We start from the raw sequence: 15,652 nt of genomic DNA, 5'->3' as shown, positions 1-15,652 counted from the left end.
AAGTGATTTACAGTACAATGTAAATCAATAGATTGCTGTGCTAATGGTGCAGAAAATTCTGCATGGAAAATACTGCGGATCAAAAGAAGGAGCACGTCACTTCTTTTGTGCGGATCTGCAGCGTTCCTGCACCCTTCCATTATAGAAATCTGCAGGGGTAAAAAACGCATGAAATCCACACAAAATCCGCATAAAAAACGCATCAAATCTGCACCTGCGTTTTCTGCCAGGAGATGCAGATTTTGTGCAGAAAATTCTGCACCCCAATCCGCAACGTGTGCACATAGCCTTAGGTGTCACCGTTTTATACTGTAGCTATTCTGACGCTATTGTGCTGCTTTAATTGATGTGCAGAACACAATTTAGTTTATTTCTTTACTATAAACTAGTAATATGTTTTGGTACCACAGATTGAGAACTTTCTGCAGGATTGCAGAATACTATATATATAATATTCACTGAGTGAAGAGGAAACAAGCCCTGTCTGCTAAGGTCATCCTAACAATAATGTCCAGTAAAGGGGGCTGACTGCACAAACAATCCTATTCTGCCTTTTCGGATTCCACTCATGTTTTGATCTGAACAGGAAGAAGCAATGTGTGCTAAGAATAATGCAACTTCAAGCTTAAACTACAGATCTATAGCCATTTATCTAGCAGGGTCAGCACAATGCTAACCTCTTTGTGTCTATATGTTCTGCTCAAGTAAATGGGAGAAGACACATAATCATAAGATTTAAAGTCAGAAGATCAGCTGTAATGTGCTAACAAGAGCCTGTAGCTAAACTCCACTCAGTCACCCCCAACACCCTTGTCTTTCATGGCATGATCATTGCTGATCCATTGACTGCATAGCTCATTAGAAAGAAAGATGTTAGAACAATTAAGTGGCTTGCAGAAAATAAAGCAATTTATTGTCAAAGCATTCAACATACTCAGATAAACTATACAGTATAATAAATCTTTTTTCCTTGGTTGGGGTGTGGAAGGTGGGGGGGGGGTGAAAAATAATTATGCACACTGGAATCCACTGGCACAAAATTACACTTTGTTTCAAAAAAGAAATACACATTTATGACAGTCTGACAGGAGTCCACACTGTTGTGATATTGCAATGGGCATGCATTTCCTGAATATCTGGTATGTCCTCTGTAATATCCATAAAAGCTGGACTGCTAAGAACAAGCCATCAGATAATGCACAAACTGTCAATGCCCCACCCAAGTATTGTCCATTACTCCAAAGGAAAAGTAACCCTTAAATACATTGATAATTACATTAAAATCATAAGTGCTCCATAAGTTAAAGTAGAAAGTTATGACAAATGCATCAATATGCTGCAATATATATGACATTTAAAAAAATGTACTCTTGGAAAGTGAAAATGCGTGCATTCAGAGAGATACAGCCCACACAACTGATGCTGGAGGATCGAGCTGTCCATGGTCCTAGATATCGGGTGTGTGAGCATAGACCAAATACTAAAGCTGTCCAGGAATCTAATTATGAGAGGTCATGTGCCTGGATAGGTGGTGACGTTCCCTGAAGGATTCATTACATATGGGGCACTTTAGTTTTTCCTCTCTCCTCCTCTTCACCAATGGTTCCATGGCATACTCCTTCTTGTGGTGGGACCTCATGTGGTAGACCAAATCCGACGTCATCCTAAAGGAAGCATTGCACTTAGCACACCAGTTTTGAGCTGGCAGACACAGGGAGGTAAAGGAAGGAGGGAGTAATGTAAGGGTGGAAGGCAGCTGTAATTGGAGGGGTGCAGCTGTGCTCTTTGGCCAAAAAGTAGTTGCAAAGAGGAAAGGACTTTGCTTTGGCATGCCTCCTGGTAGCGGGCAGTTGCCGTTTAATTCAGGGCTCTGAAGCTTGACTGAGAGAGGATCAGACTGAAATAACCTGGCTGGCCCAACACTGTCCCCATGGCAATCCAGACTTACCCCGCTTTGTACCAGTTTTTGCCCCATTACCTGCAAAGGGGTTACATGGTTGAAGCCGCTTCTGGTCGGCTGTGAGAAAGCACTTTTCCTTTCCTGGTCTAGGTTTGCCAACCTGGCCACGCTGGTAAAGGCACTGCCCATGGTTGTATTGTCCTCTGACTGGTTTTCTGGCCTGATGTTCAACCTTTTCTCCCCACTTGGGCTGCCTGAGTGGGAAGAAGACCTGTCTTTAGCCTCAGAGCTTGGCTCAGATTCTTCCAATCCCCTGGAAGCTTTTTTGACTTCTACAAATGCGCTTCTTTTGGCTTCTCCTGTCTCAGGACTTGGTGGAGCATACAACTGTCCTCCTTCCTCTACATTAAAATAAGAGCTGCCTCTTAGTGACTGAGGGCTGCACACCAAGTCTTCTTTAGAAGAAGGTACAGGTCTTTCCGTAAACCTGCCAGAAGCTTCTATTCTCCTCAATCTGCTGTCCTCTAAGTGATCCTCGTACTTTCTTTTGGCTTTATGAAGGCTTTCAGAGGAACTATCCGAGTCCTGGCGTGCCAGATGGGATTTGGCTGATGGGGAAGAATTAAGAGACGATGAACTGGAGCCTCTAAAATTTTCTAAGTCCCTGGCCAAGTTGTGAAAGTCTGTTGTAGGCTTATGGTTCTCTTTTTGTGGCTGGTAAATCGATAACTTGTTATATTTGGTTGTAGACACCATAGCGTTTCGAGGTTCAAGTTCTCTATTGTCTTTACCGAGCTGTTCTGATTCGGAATTATGGATTCTCTTCGGGCAGCGAAACCTTACATGAGCCACATAAGGGAAATCATACTGAAATCGTTGACTACATTCCAAACATGTAGACTGTGCTGTACCTAAAACAGATGGAAAAAAAAATCAATGATGAGAGATGTATCTCAGTCCTACGGTAGATACGGTCCAAGTCCAAGAGATAGTGACTGAGACAATTTAACAGACAGAATTGGGTTTATCATTATAGCCTGACATATGGTTCTGTTGTGTCTGCTATTTAGAAAACTGAGAAATCATAGATAGATATGGGACAGACAGATAGATAGATAGATAGATAGATAGATAGATAGATAGATAGATAGATAGATATGGGATAGATAGATAGATAGATAGATAGATAGATAGATAGATAGATAGATAGATATGGGATAGATAGATAGATAGATAGATAGATAGATAGATAGATAGATAGATAGATATGGGGCAGATAGATAGATAGATAGATAGATAGATAGATAGATAGATATGAGATAGATATGAGAGATAGATATGAGATAGATGGATATAATAGATAAATAGATAGATAGATAGATAGATAGATAGATAGATAGATAGATAGATAGATAGGTAGACAATTAGATGGATAGATATGGGATAGAAGATAGATAGATAGATAGATAGATAGATAGATAGATAATTAGATGGATAGATATGGAATAGATAGATAGATAGATAGATAGATAGATAGATAGATAGATAGATAGATAGATAGATAGATAGATAGATTTGGAGTGGAGAAGTTATCAAACAATAATAGAGCTAGCCACTTATATGGAGGGAATTCTTGACAGTACTGTGGAGCTAGAGGAGGACTGAGCTGTATACACCCAGTGGCCTGTATACCTGGTACGTACCGGGAGCTTTTCCTTGTGCCCTGACAGGGTGCAGAAGAAGGAGGTCTGTCAGTTCTTTTCCATACCAGACTAATAGCTCCTCGTCTTTGGCAATCCTGCGCAGGGATCTGTAGAACAGTTGTCCGTTCTTGATGTAGGCTTCCAGATTTTGTTCCTCTTTGTTTCTGGCAGATTGAACCAGACGGAGCCACATCAGACCCTCAGAGGAGCCGTTTGCAGCTGAAGTGTCCACCTGCAGAAAAGGAAGGATAATGAGGTATAAGAGGGTTAAAAAGTCCCCCATGTGCAGAGCACCGGTCTTAGGGGATCCCAAGGCACAGCAGAGCTTTATTATGGATGTAGACCATCAGAATGAATGGAAATCGTATGTCCAAGTGAATCACACACAGCTGACATGACAGCTCTCCATATGTTCTCTCTGAAATGTGCGTTCACATGAAGCAGTTCTCCAGATTGTCTTCACAACTTATATGTAGCTGTTTATTTCTACGTCTGGAGATAAATTTGGCGAATCAGTTCTTTAAATAATTGCTCATCAGCATTTCAGAAATGAGAGCCTATTTATCTATAGTCAGGCTGCTGCCTTCTAGCTGTAACATACTGATCGGACTATTCGCACAATACAATATCTAATACTATAGATAGTAAGCGCTGTCTATGAAGCAAACTGTACTCTCAACATAGCTCAATGGAATAATAGAAAGAAAGAAAGAAAGAAAGAAAGAAAGAAAGAAAGAAAGAGGAAAAAAGAAAGAAAGGAAAAAAGAAAGAAAGAAAGAAAGAAAGAAAGAAAGAAAGAAAGAAAGAAAGAAAAAAATAAAGAAAGAAAGAAAGAAAGAAAAAAATAAAGAAAGAAAGAAAGAAAGAAAGAAAGAAGAGAAAAAGGATGAAAGAAAGAAGAGGAATGAAAGAAAGAAAGAAAGAAAGAAAGAAAGAAAGAAAGGAAAGGAATGAGAGAAAAAAAATGGAAGAGAAAGGAAAGAAAGAGAAAGAAAGGAATGAGAGAGAAAAATGGAAGAGAAAGGAAAAAGAAAGAAAGAAAGAAAAGAAAGAAAGAAAGGAAAGAAAGAAAGAAAGAAAATTCGGCACATCAATTAAATAGTTGGAATGATATATGTATATTTTTGTAAAGATACAAATAAAAATCACAAAATTGATAGATTTTTCCTGATTCCACTATTCATCGTGTCTGATATCTAAATGTCTAATATTTTAATCTTTATACCTTATAACCGGATATCCATCCATCTATCTATCTATCTAATCACCAAGTTTTAATCATTTTAATAGAAGCTTAATATACATATAAATGTGTATGTGTGACTATATATATGTATATATATATGTATATTCTATATAATGTATATATAAATACACACGCAATATGAACTATATAATTGCCTGTTTCTGTTTGTAATTTGTCTACATGTAATTAATAAATCATTTATTATTAAGTGGTCTTTTTTGGTGTTCTGCAGCAGAAGCTTTGTATGCAGGACAGAAGCCAGAAGCAAACAGTCACTTACCCGGAATATGTAGGGCACAGTCCGCTTATCTGTGGATTTCAGGGCTATGAAGGCTATACTGTCATAGAGCGAAGTGTGGCTCAGGACGCAGGGGCCGAAGATGGCATTCTCTGGAATATCGCAGGTGGTGTACACACTGGTAAAGATATCCGTCAGACACTGCTGGACAGCCTTGGCGTCTCCATCCCAAATGGTTTTTTGAACCCCAGCGTCTTCCATGACTGACATGTCCTACAAGGGGTGAGAGATGCCACATTAGTGCCCAATATTTCTACTGTGTAGAATTGCATTAGACTCATTTGTTCTATTCATCTTTACCTTCTGCCCTTTTGGGTGGGGGGTAACACCTAGTGGTGGGGCAATGAGCTCTTAAACACTAGAGGGAATTCCTGTAATCACTTGATGTCAATCAGATTTGTTTTAAAGAACCTTGAGTAATTCTATTTATTCTGGGCGGATTGTAACCGGACTCCCAAGAGCAGACTGCCAGTGGGTGCAGAGAGGGGGCTTCGGCAGCACTGAGGCTACAAGCTTCTCTAGTCATTGGAGGCTATCAGGAGCCCAGCCAGTGTGACCGAGGAGCATGGAGAATGGATTCCAGGAGGACTGAGTCCATGGCATGCAGCCATAACGCAGCCCTGTCCCTCGGAGACCTTCATTACAGGCAGTAAGAAGAGGCAATTATTATTATTAGTATTATTATTATTTCTGAATTTACTAATTTATTGACTAACACTAGCCTTGGTTTCCTTCTCACAGTCTTAGGACTTTCCAGCAGATCAATATATCACAAAGTCTTTAGCAGCACGAACTGCTCCTCATTTCACCACTTTTTCCAAGTTTTATAAATAAATAACTTGTTTTATATTATATTTACATCTATTGTCTCATTAATGGAGTGTAACTACATTTACAATAATTGTAATGAGACATGATTACAATGTCTATGATAAAAGGGCTTTATTGAATAAGTGACAATAGACATTTAGGCTCCTGAGGTACCACATTGTAATGGCAGTAACCAGAGCAGCGGGCGCAGGAGGTGTCAGGGCAGTATGGGGGTCTGACCTGGAGCCGAGGTTCTGGGGGCTTTGTCTCTCCGGTCCGGTTCTCCAGCCAGGCTGAGCGAACCCAAACTGGTGTCACTCCGCTCACCTCTCCTACACCTGTGTCACTGACCGGTGTTGTTACCTGCATTTTATTCCCAAACCCGTTGGTGACTCCTGTCCATAAACTCTATGTGCAGGGAGCAGGGGCAGCATGCAGGACCACTTACCAGCACCGTCCATAAACCCTGTGTGCAGGGAGCAAGGGCAGCATGCAGGGCCACTTACCAGCACTGTCCATAAACCCTGTGGGCAGGTAGCAGGGGCAACATGCAGGGCCACTTACTAGCACTGTCCATAAACCCTGTGGGCAGGTAGCAGGGGCAACATGCAGGGACACTTACCAGCACCGTCCATAAACCCTGTGTGCAGGGAGGAGCGGCAGCATGCAGGGCCACTTACTGGCACTGTCCATAAACCCTGTGGGCAGGTAGCAGGGGCAACATGCAGAGCCACTTACCAGCACTGTCCATAAACCCTGTGTGCAGGGAGCAGGGGCAGCATGCGGGGCCACTTACCGGCACCGTCCATAAACCCTGCGTGCAGGGAGCAAGGGCAGCATGCAGGGCCACTTACCAGCACTGTCCATAAACCCTGTGTGCAGGGGCAGTATGCAGGGCCACTTACCAGCACGATCGCTTCTTTATAGTCCTAGGGAGAAGCTGGGAAATGAGGAGTCCTTTATTCCGGGTCCCACAGATCTGTTCTGTTACTGTAGTATCTCCATGTCCGGGGAGATTTCTTCCTTATTCTTTATGGAGCAAGGATCGGATGAATGGGAGGGGGTGGGAAAGAGGCAATACAATCAGAAGGCGAAACCCCAAATAGGGGGGAGAAAAAAGAGGAAGACGAGGACTTGTGCAGATGGAGGCGACGCACTGACTGACTGGCACACAGACACACACTTTTTGTTTGCTGCACATAATCTGCCCAATGACGCGTGACAGCCCACGTCCCCTCCCTTTAACTCTTCCCAGTCCTGCCAGTCCTTCTCCTCCTGCTCATCATAGCCTGCAGGGAAGCTGCCTACCTGGGATGACCGGCTACCCATGTGTGCCTTAGAAAAGTGGAGTTTGCACTGACTGTGAAATCACAGAAAATATATATATAATAGAATAAATATGTATGAAACTATAAGTTGTATATATATATATATATATATATATATATATATATATATATACCGATTGAATTATATATGCACGCATATATTATATAATTTATAGCTTCATACATATTTATATTTAGCTTCATATATATTTATATTTAGCTTCATGTATATTTATATTTAGCTTCATATAGATGCATATATATATATATATATATATATATATATATGTATATATATATATATATATATATATATATATATATATATATATATATATATATATATATATATATATATATATATAGTGAAAACAGTACTCCAAAAGTAGTGCAAATGGTAGGACCTCAATGGCCCATGTGGCTATGTTTCGGTTCATAGTGTGAACCTGTCTCAAAGCTTTCTCATTTGCATTATGCTGTTTCCATTTCTTGTTACTGCTATACAGTATACTGCTATGCTATATATATATATATGTGTTTCATATAGCTATATATATATATATATATATATATATATATATATATATATATATACATATACATTGTGCTTCTTGTGCACATATGTATTATATATATATATATATATATATATATATATATATATATATATATATATATAGCTTGTGTGTGATGATAAGGGGCTTCTATACACAATGACATCTATAACTGTATTGATAATTGTGCTATATACTTTGCTAATAAAAATGTGAAGTGTTAAAATGCTTGTATGTCACGATGTTCTCTCAGTTATCTGCTGCCAAATTTCCATCCTTGTACACTATCACTATTTCGTGCAGTGTGGTGCATCACAATGTGGTAATATTCTTGTGATATCTGCAATGCTTATAATGACCCTCATCGCATTAGAGTGACTAGAACTTGGTGCTGCACATAGTCCTGGACTGTTGTTACAGGGAGATTTAGGTCAGAAGAAGACTTAAGTTTATGATTATTTTACAGTTTCATCTTGGCTTCAAATGAACTCACATCAAGTTTTCTCAAGTGTAATCTTATCTTAATGTATTATCTCTTAGCCCCTCTTTTCTCTAATGGAATGATGCCATTAGATCTCTGTGTGTACTTTGGAGGAAATGAGAAGTCATCAGTGGTAGCCTTTGGGGGCCAGGTTGGTATTGACCCCCCAACCTTCACACATCTTCCTTATCTCCATTATACTCAAGCTAGACAGGGTCTCCAAAGCAGGGTCGTTAAGGAGAAATTTGTATAAATGAAGTACGCTGCAGCGATAGCGACAACGATGCCGATCGCTGCAGCGTCGCTGTTTGATCGCTGGAGAGCTGTCACACAGACCGCTCTCCAGCGACCAACGATGCCGAGGCCCCCGGGTAACCAGGGTAAACATCGGGTTGCTAAGCGCAGGGCCGCGCTTAGTAACCCGATGTTTACCCTGGTTACCAGCGTAAAAGTAAAAAAAAACAAACAGTACATACTCACCTGCGCGTCTCCCAGCGTCTGCTTCCTGACACTGACTGAGCTCCGGCCCTAACAGCACAGCGGTGACGTCACCGCTGTGCTTTCACTTTCACTTTAGGGCCGGATCTCAGTCAGAGCAGGAAGCAGACGCTGGGAGACGCGCAGGTGAGCATGTACTGTTTGTTTTTTTTACTTTTACGCTGGTAACTAGGGTAAACATCGGGTTACTAAGCGCGGCCCTGCGCTTAGTAACCCGATGTTTACCCTGGTTACCAGTGTAAAACATCGCTGGTATCGTTGCTTTTGGTGTCAAACACAACGATACACGGCGATCGGACGACCAAATAAAGTTCTGGACTTTATTCAGCGACCAGCGACATCACAGCAGGATCCTGATCGCTATGGAGATGGAAATCTAAGTTGGTGCCTCCTTGTCGTCCATGTGATGGTCCACATTCATGGATTGCTCTTCCAGGAGATGCCATTCTTCCGCAGTGATTCATTAGGCTGTAATGAGCATTAGACCACTTGGCTGGGCTCTCTGTGCCACACTTCCATCCGGCTGTTCTCCTCTAAGGTGCCCTCTTCTCTAAGGTGTCCTCTTCTCTAAGGTGCCCTCTTCTCTAGGTGTCCTCTTCTCTAAGGTGCCCTCTTCTCTAAGGTGTCCTCTTCTCTAAGGTGTCCTCTTCTTTGCACTTTACCTGTGTAAGTATGAACTATAGAAAATAATATAAAACTGTCACGATTGTGCTGCATTATCCTTAACAGCATTTATCCAGAAAATATACCAAGGCAGTGAAACTTGTGTTCTTAAATGTTCTGAATTTCCCCAAATATTCACTTCGATCTCAGAAATGTCGCAGAGTTTAAGAGTTACACTAGAGCCACCACCCACAACCCAGGATTCTGCAGAATACGTGTGATATGAACGATGAGGCTATTGTACTTATTAATATTAGACAATAGATAGAATAATGCATAATAAAGGGATATTAGCCAGTAATTACCGGGGACAATGGCTGTCACTGAGGTTCTGGGTAAATGCAGTCCTGCGATGACTTGTGAATAGAGGACTCATTCATGGGCAGACCCTCACTGCAGGCTTATATATAAATGGGGCAGACTTATTAGTTGCCTTTCTCTAATTGTACACCTTTTAGTTCATCAATCCCATAATATAGTGATAGGAGGGAGGATTAACAAGAAATAGTATATGATTGTAAGCATCTCATCCATCATTCCAAGTATATGGAAAAGGGAAGGTGATAACTTCATTGGCTGCTGTGACATTATTTTGTAATATGATCAATTATTTCTTCTAGTCATGCAGCAGTGCTGGACTTTTCCTTTAGCTGCTGGATTAAATAGCAATTTCAACTCTGCTACTTTTTATTCCTACATAGTGCTACTTGTTTTGTTACAACCTAATTTTTTTTATCAACTTTACTATTAAAAATCCCTCCGAAATATGGGGTAATACTGTGAAACAAGCATTCAGTGATAGAATGGAAGAGATGGTTTAGTAAAGATAGGAATCAATGGTATTTGTTACAATAGCTGTCACTGTATATATGGTTAGTTAGAATTTATGTGGTACTATAAGTCCCAGCAAGAGGTGGAAAAGGGATGTAAGTGGCCAGGAAAGCAGGCATGTTATGGTGTAATCATCAGAGACTGGATTTGTCTGCAGTTTAGAAGCTATTAGCAACAATCCCCCTTCCTAGGGCTTGTCAGGGTTTTGCAGTTTTCCTGATAGGCATTTAATTGCAGCACTGGTGGGAATAGTGATCATATTCATAATGATTGCAGAGCTCTTCTTACAAGTAGTGGGAGATGTGATCACTCAGCATTACTATGAAGATCAAAGTTTCCCCACTGTTCAGCTGACAGATGAAGGACTCAGATGAGGAACTATAAGTTGTATATATATATATATATATATATATATATATATATATATATACCGATTGAATTATATATGCACGCATATATTATATAATTTATAGCTTCATACATATTTATATTTAGCTTCATATATATTTATATTTAGCTTCATGTATATTTATATTTAGCTTCATATAGATGCATATATATATATATATATATATATATATATATGTATATATATATATATATATATATATATATATATATATATATATATATATATATATAGTGAAAACAGTACTCCAAAAGTAGTGCAAATGGTAGGACCTCAATGGCCCATGTGGCTATGTTTCGGTTCATAGTGTGAACCTGTCTCAAAGCTTTCTCATTTGCATTATGCTGTTTCCATTTCTTGTTACTGCTATACAGTATACTGCTATGCTATATATATATATATGTGTTTCATATAGCTATATATATATATATATATATATATATATATATATATATATATATACATATACATTGTGCTTCTTGTGCACATATGTATTATATATATATATATATATATATATATATATATATATATATATATAGCTTGTGTGTGATGATAAGGGGCTTCTATACACAATGACATCTATAACTGTATTGATAATTGTGCTATATACTTTGCTAATAAAAATGTGAAGTGTTAAAATGCTTGTATGTCACGATGTTCTCTCAGTTATCTGCTGCCAAATTTCCATCCTTGTACACTATCACTATTTCGTGCAGTGTGGTGCATCACAATGTGGTAATATTCTTGTGATATCTGCAATGCTTATAATGACCCTCATCGCATTAGAGTGACTAGAACTTGGTGCTGCACATAGTCCTGGACTGTTGTTACAGGGAGATTTAGGTCAGAAGAAGACTTAAGTTTATGATTATTTTACAGTTTCATCTTGGCTTCAAATGAACTCACATCAAGTTTTCTCAAGTGTAATCTTATCTTAATGTATTATCTCTTAGCCCCTCTTTTCTCTAATGGAATGATGCCATTAGATCTCTGTGTGTACTTTGGAGGAAATGAGAAGTCATCAGTGGTAGCCTTTGGGGGCCAGGTTGGTATTGACCCCCCAACCTTCACACATCTTCCTTATCTCCATTATACTCAAGCTAGACAGGGTCTCCAAAGCAGGGTCGTTAAGGAGAAATTTGTATAAATGAAGTAAAGGTACCGTCACACTAAACGATATCGCTAGCGATCCGTGACGTTGCAGCGTCCTCGCTAGCGATATCGTTTAGTTTGACACGCAGCAGTTTAGAAGCTATTAGCAACAATCCCCCTTCCTAGGGCTTGTCAGGGTTTTGCAGTTTTCCTGATAGGCATTTAATTGCAGCACTGGTGGGAATAGTGATCATATTCATAAATGATTGCAGAGCTCTTCTTACAAGTAGTGGGAGATGTGATCACTCAGCATTACTATGAAGATCAAAGTTTCCCCACTGTTCAGCTGACAGATGAAGGACTCAGATGAGGAACACACATAGGCTGAGCAGAGTAAAAAGCCTCCTAGGCTGCACCGACTTCGTGCATTGCAAGAGCATTCTTCATTGTGGATCTTTCCCTGGCACCAGCACATGCAAATCTGGCTAATTGGCACTGTGTGGTGGGAGAGGAGCCATGCCATCACTGCATCCGCTGAGAAACATTCCTTGCACAAACATGACCAGCTTTCCAACCTGTGCTGGCTGAAGATCCCCAGAACTGAAAGAGTAATGACTTTTGCCCTGTGCACTTAACCCCTTTACTGTCAGCCTGCAGCAATTGAAGGGTTAAGAAGACAAACAGTATTGGACACCGACGCAGTTTATTATTGTACTATGGTCATTGTTCGGGTTTATTATTGACTTATGACAATTTTAACCCCCGAGCTGCAATGCTAAATGTCCCCAGGGGGTTTCAAATGATGAAATCCCTCATGATGGCACTTTCTTACAAGACAGCTAGGAATGGACAAATAATGGCTACTGATGGAGGGATTTTTGACACAATACAAAACTATTCTTTGTTTTAATAGTAACAAATTGAGAAATGAATATATGTTTCCCACAATAAAGATCAGCCTTGCCATTTTAGAACTGCATCATTTGCAATGTCCTATCTTTATTCTCAAAATATAAATTATATAATTGCAACATTTTCAACCAGCAAGAAATAATTTTGAGGGCAAATTATTGATTTTAAGAGTAGAAGCAGATTTTCATTGTTCAGGAGTGGACCATTTTTTTTGGGGGGGTAGATGACTATCATTGATGGTTGGAAAACAGGAATGATCTGTGACAATTATCACTGACAACAGGTTATCGGTTGTATCAGTTTTTAGAGCAAGAGAAAATGAGATTAGGACAAGAAACTACTGTAGAAAAGAGATCAAGATAACGGAAGAAGTGATAGATAGAAGGAGGAAAAATAGTCTTCACGTTCAGGATTGCATCAGGATTTGGTCAGGATTTTCCATCAGTATTTGTAAGCCAAAACCAGGAGTGGGTGATAAATGCATAAGTGGAGCATATGTTTCTATTATACTTTTCCTCTAATTGTTCCACTCCTGGTTTTGGCTTACAAATACTGATGAAAAATTCTGACCAAATCCTGATGCAATCCTGAACGTGGACACATACCCTTATATCTATTCCTAAAGCTATTGTATATTCATGCATTACTCTTAGGGTATGTGTCCACGTTCAGGATTGCATCAGGATTTGGTCAGGATTTTCCATCAGTATTTGTAAGCCAAAACCAGGAGTGGAACAAATAGAGGAAAAGTATAATAGAAACATATGCTCCACTTCTGCATTTATCACCCACTCCTGGTTTTGGCTTACAATACGTGGACACCTACCCTTAAAGGGAATTTGCCACCAGTTTTTTGCTACCATATCTGAGAGCAGTATAACGTAGTGACAGCAACTCTGATTCCAGGGATGTATCACTATCTGGCAGCATGTTCAATTTTTGTAAACAAAAAGTCCAAACATCACTGTTTTATCTTTAGTAGATCTAGCAGCTGCTGAAAGCTGAGCTCTGTATAACCCCACCCACTCCACTGATTGGCAGCTTTCTGTGTACATTGTACAAAAATCTGCCAATCAATGGTAAGGGCAATAAAGAGCTCATGAATATGGAGGACTATCTGGCAGCAGGTACACTAGTCCTCTAATGAGAATCCCCAGCTGAAAAACAGTGATGTTAAGAAATCTATAGCAAGCAGCCCAATAAGTAACACATCATTGGAATCAGGATTTCCATCTCTACATTATACTGCTCTCAGGTTAGGTGGAAAAACCTGGTGACAGATTCCCTTTAACGTGTATATGTATTTCCTCAACAGAAATATTGGGCTGACACTTGGATTCCTATCATGGATGTGCTATCCATGTGCTGTTGGTGTGCAGCACATCTGCCTAAATAGTAAATTTGCCTTATTGTCATTCAATGAGCTAATTTTTAGCCATTGCTTGTGAAATTAGAAGAAATAAATAGTATGAATTTGATTCCCCAATTACCTGAAGGTTTTCTTAGGATTTGATGTACATTTTGGCACAGAATCCAATCACATCGATCGCCTCCTTTTCCCCACATGAACACATAGAGCCAGTCACAGGACTCGATCTCAGTCGGTCATGTGAGGGGGTGAATCACGTCATGGCCCCCTCACCTGAATGCATGAGGCCAACATCTGAATGACCTCATAGGCAGAGAGCTGAATCATCGCTGGAGGTAGTATAAAAACAGCTGAGCAAAGGTGAGTATAAAGGTTTTTTCTTTGTTTTGACCTCTTCCCACCCCTTGAGAGAATACAGTAAAATGGTAGGCAGCTTTCCTTCCCTTTGTTGATTTTGGGAGATTCGTAATTAATTCTTTCCATTATGGATTGATTTACTCAAGTCTGGAAGGGACCCAAAAAGAACACTAATCTTGTAATATACCTTGGCAGCTGAGCTCAATGTAAAGAATTAAATTGACTCTGTCACCTGAATTTGGCGAGCTATGTAAATGCCCTGTGTCCGGTCCGATGGGCGATGTTTCCTCTTCTTTCATTCACCCCTTCCTTTCCCGCTGTCCGCAATATTTTCATGAATTTGAGTAGGTTTCCTCCGTAGTTCAAGTGTGCGCAATGCAATCTTGCCTTGCGCACTCGCAGTATGCTTTGCCCAACTGCGGGCAAAACCAAAAAGCATTACTGCGCATGTGCGGGCGCACTATGTCCCGGAAGTATTTCGCTGTGTTCTGGGACATAGTGCGGTGGCGCATGTGCAGTAATGCTTTTCGGCTTTGCCCGCAGTTTGCCTGCAATTTGTCCAGCTAGGTTTTTTTTGCCTGAGCCAAACATAACCAATGACAAGTTTTATGCAACGCTTTTCCATCCCATTCAGAGATGTCCAGCATCACAACTTATTCTAATAGACACAAAACTGACCACATTAAAAACTGAGGGCCCAATTGATAAAATATTTCAGAATTTTTTATTCTGTCATAAAAGCTTTGAAAAGTTACAAAATTTGGGCACAAACCGGACTTACACCGAAACTTTGAAAAGTTTGTCATTTTCACGCCAATTTCTCCCAACTCGGATAAAATGGGCAGAGCTGGGGTGGGAAGGGGAAGCCAAAGCTCCTCTTATTCATGACAAGTTGTGGCGTTCCCCATGTTAGAAATCTCACTGACTGGAGTAAAATGTCTGGTGTATTGCACTGAGGAGCCCAAAACTCGTCAGACATTCTAGGTTCATGAAAAGGCATGCACCTCTTCATGAATCAGAAGAGTCTAACTCCAGGAAGCCCCCTCATCAAGACTGGTGTGAACAACGCTGGCCTTGATGAATTGGACCTTGAGTGATTTTGTATTATGCTGTAAGCCAGGGGTGTCAAACTGCATTCCTCGAGGGCCTCAAACCATGCGTGTTTTCAAGATTTCCTTCTCATTGCACAAGGTGCTGG

General features: G+C 40.1%; 1 protein-coding gene across 1 annotated transcript; it reads right to left on the bottom strand.

The window, feature by feature from the left end:
- Positions 1–887: 887 nt before the first annotated feature.
- Positions 888–7,119, bottom strand: PRDM8 (PR/SET domain 8). The gene is made up of 4 exons (XM_077274559.1): positions 6,863–7,119; positions 5,130–5,360; positions 3,604–3,835; positions 888–2,811 (listed from the first exon to the last, which is right to left on the bottom strand). Exons 2-4 carry the CDS (start codon positions 5,355–5,357, stop codon positions 1,499–1,501), a joined length of 1,773 nt encoding a protein of 590 aa, XP_077130674.1. The 5' UTR covers positions 5,358–5,360; positions 6,863–7,119; the 3' UTR covers positions 888–1,498.
- Positions 7,120–15,652: the final 8,533 nt, after the last annotated feature.

The sequence above is a fragment of the Ranitomeya variabilis genome, chromosome 1, assembly GCF_051348905.1.
Source record: "Ranitomeya variabilis isolate aRanVar5 chromosome 1, aRanVar5.hap1, whole genome shotgun sequence".
In the NCBI taxonomy this organism is placed as follows: Eukaryota; Metazoa; Chordata; class Amphibia; order Anura; family Dendrobatidae; genus Ranitomeya; species Ranitomeya variabilis.
This window is presented reverse-complemented; position numbering and strand designations above follow the sequence as displayed.

Bases quoted from the DNA above. Each gene is read 5' to 3' on its own strand.
- PRDM8 (XM_077274559.1), bottom strand. From the start codon at position 5,357: ATGTCAGTCATGGAAGACGCTGGGGTTCAAAAAACCATTTGGGATGGA. The intron at 3,836-5,129 runs GTAAGTGACTGT...CCTTTTCTGCAG, and splicing joins CTGTGCCCTACATATTCCGG to GTGGACACTTCAGCTGCAAA. The intron at 2,812-3,603 runs GTACGTACCAGG...CATCTGTTTTAG, and splicing joins GGCACAAGGAAAAGCTCCCG to GTACAGCACAGTCTACATGT.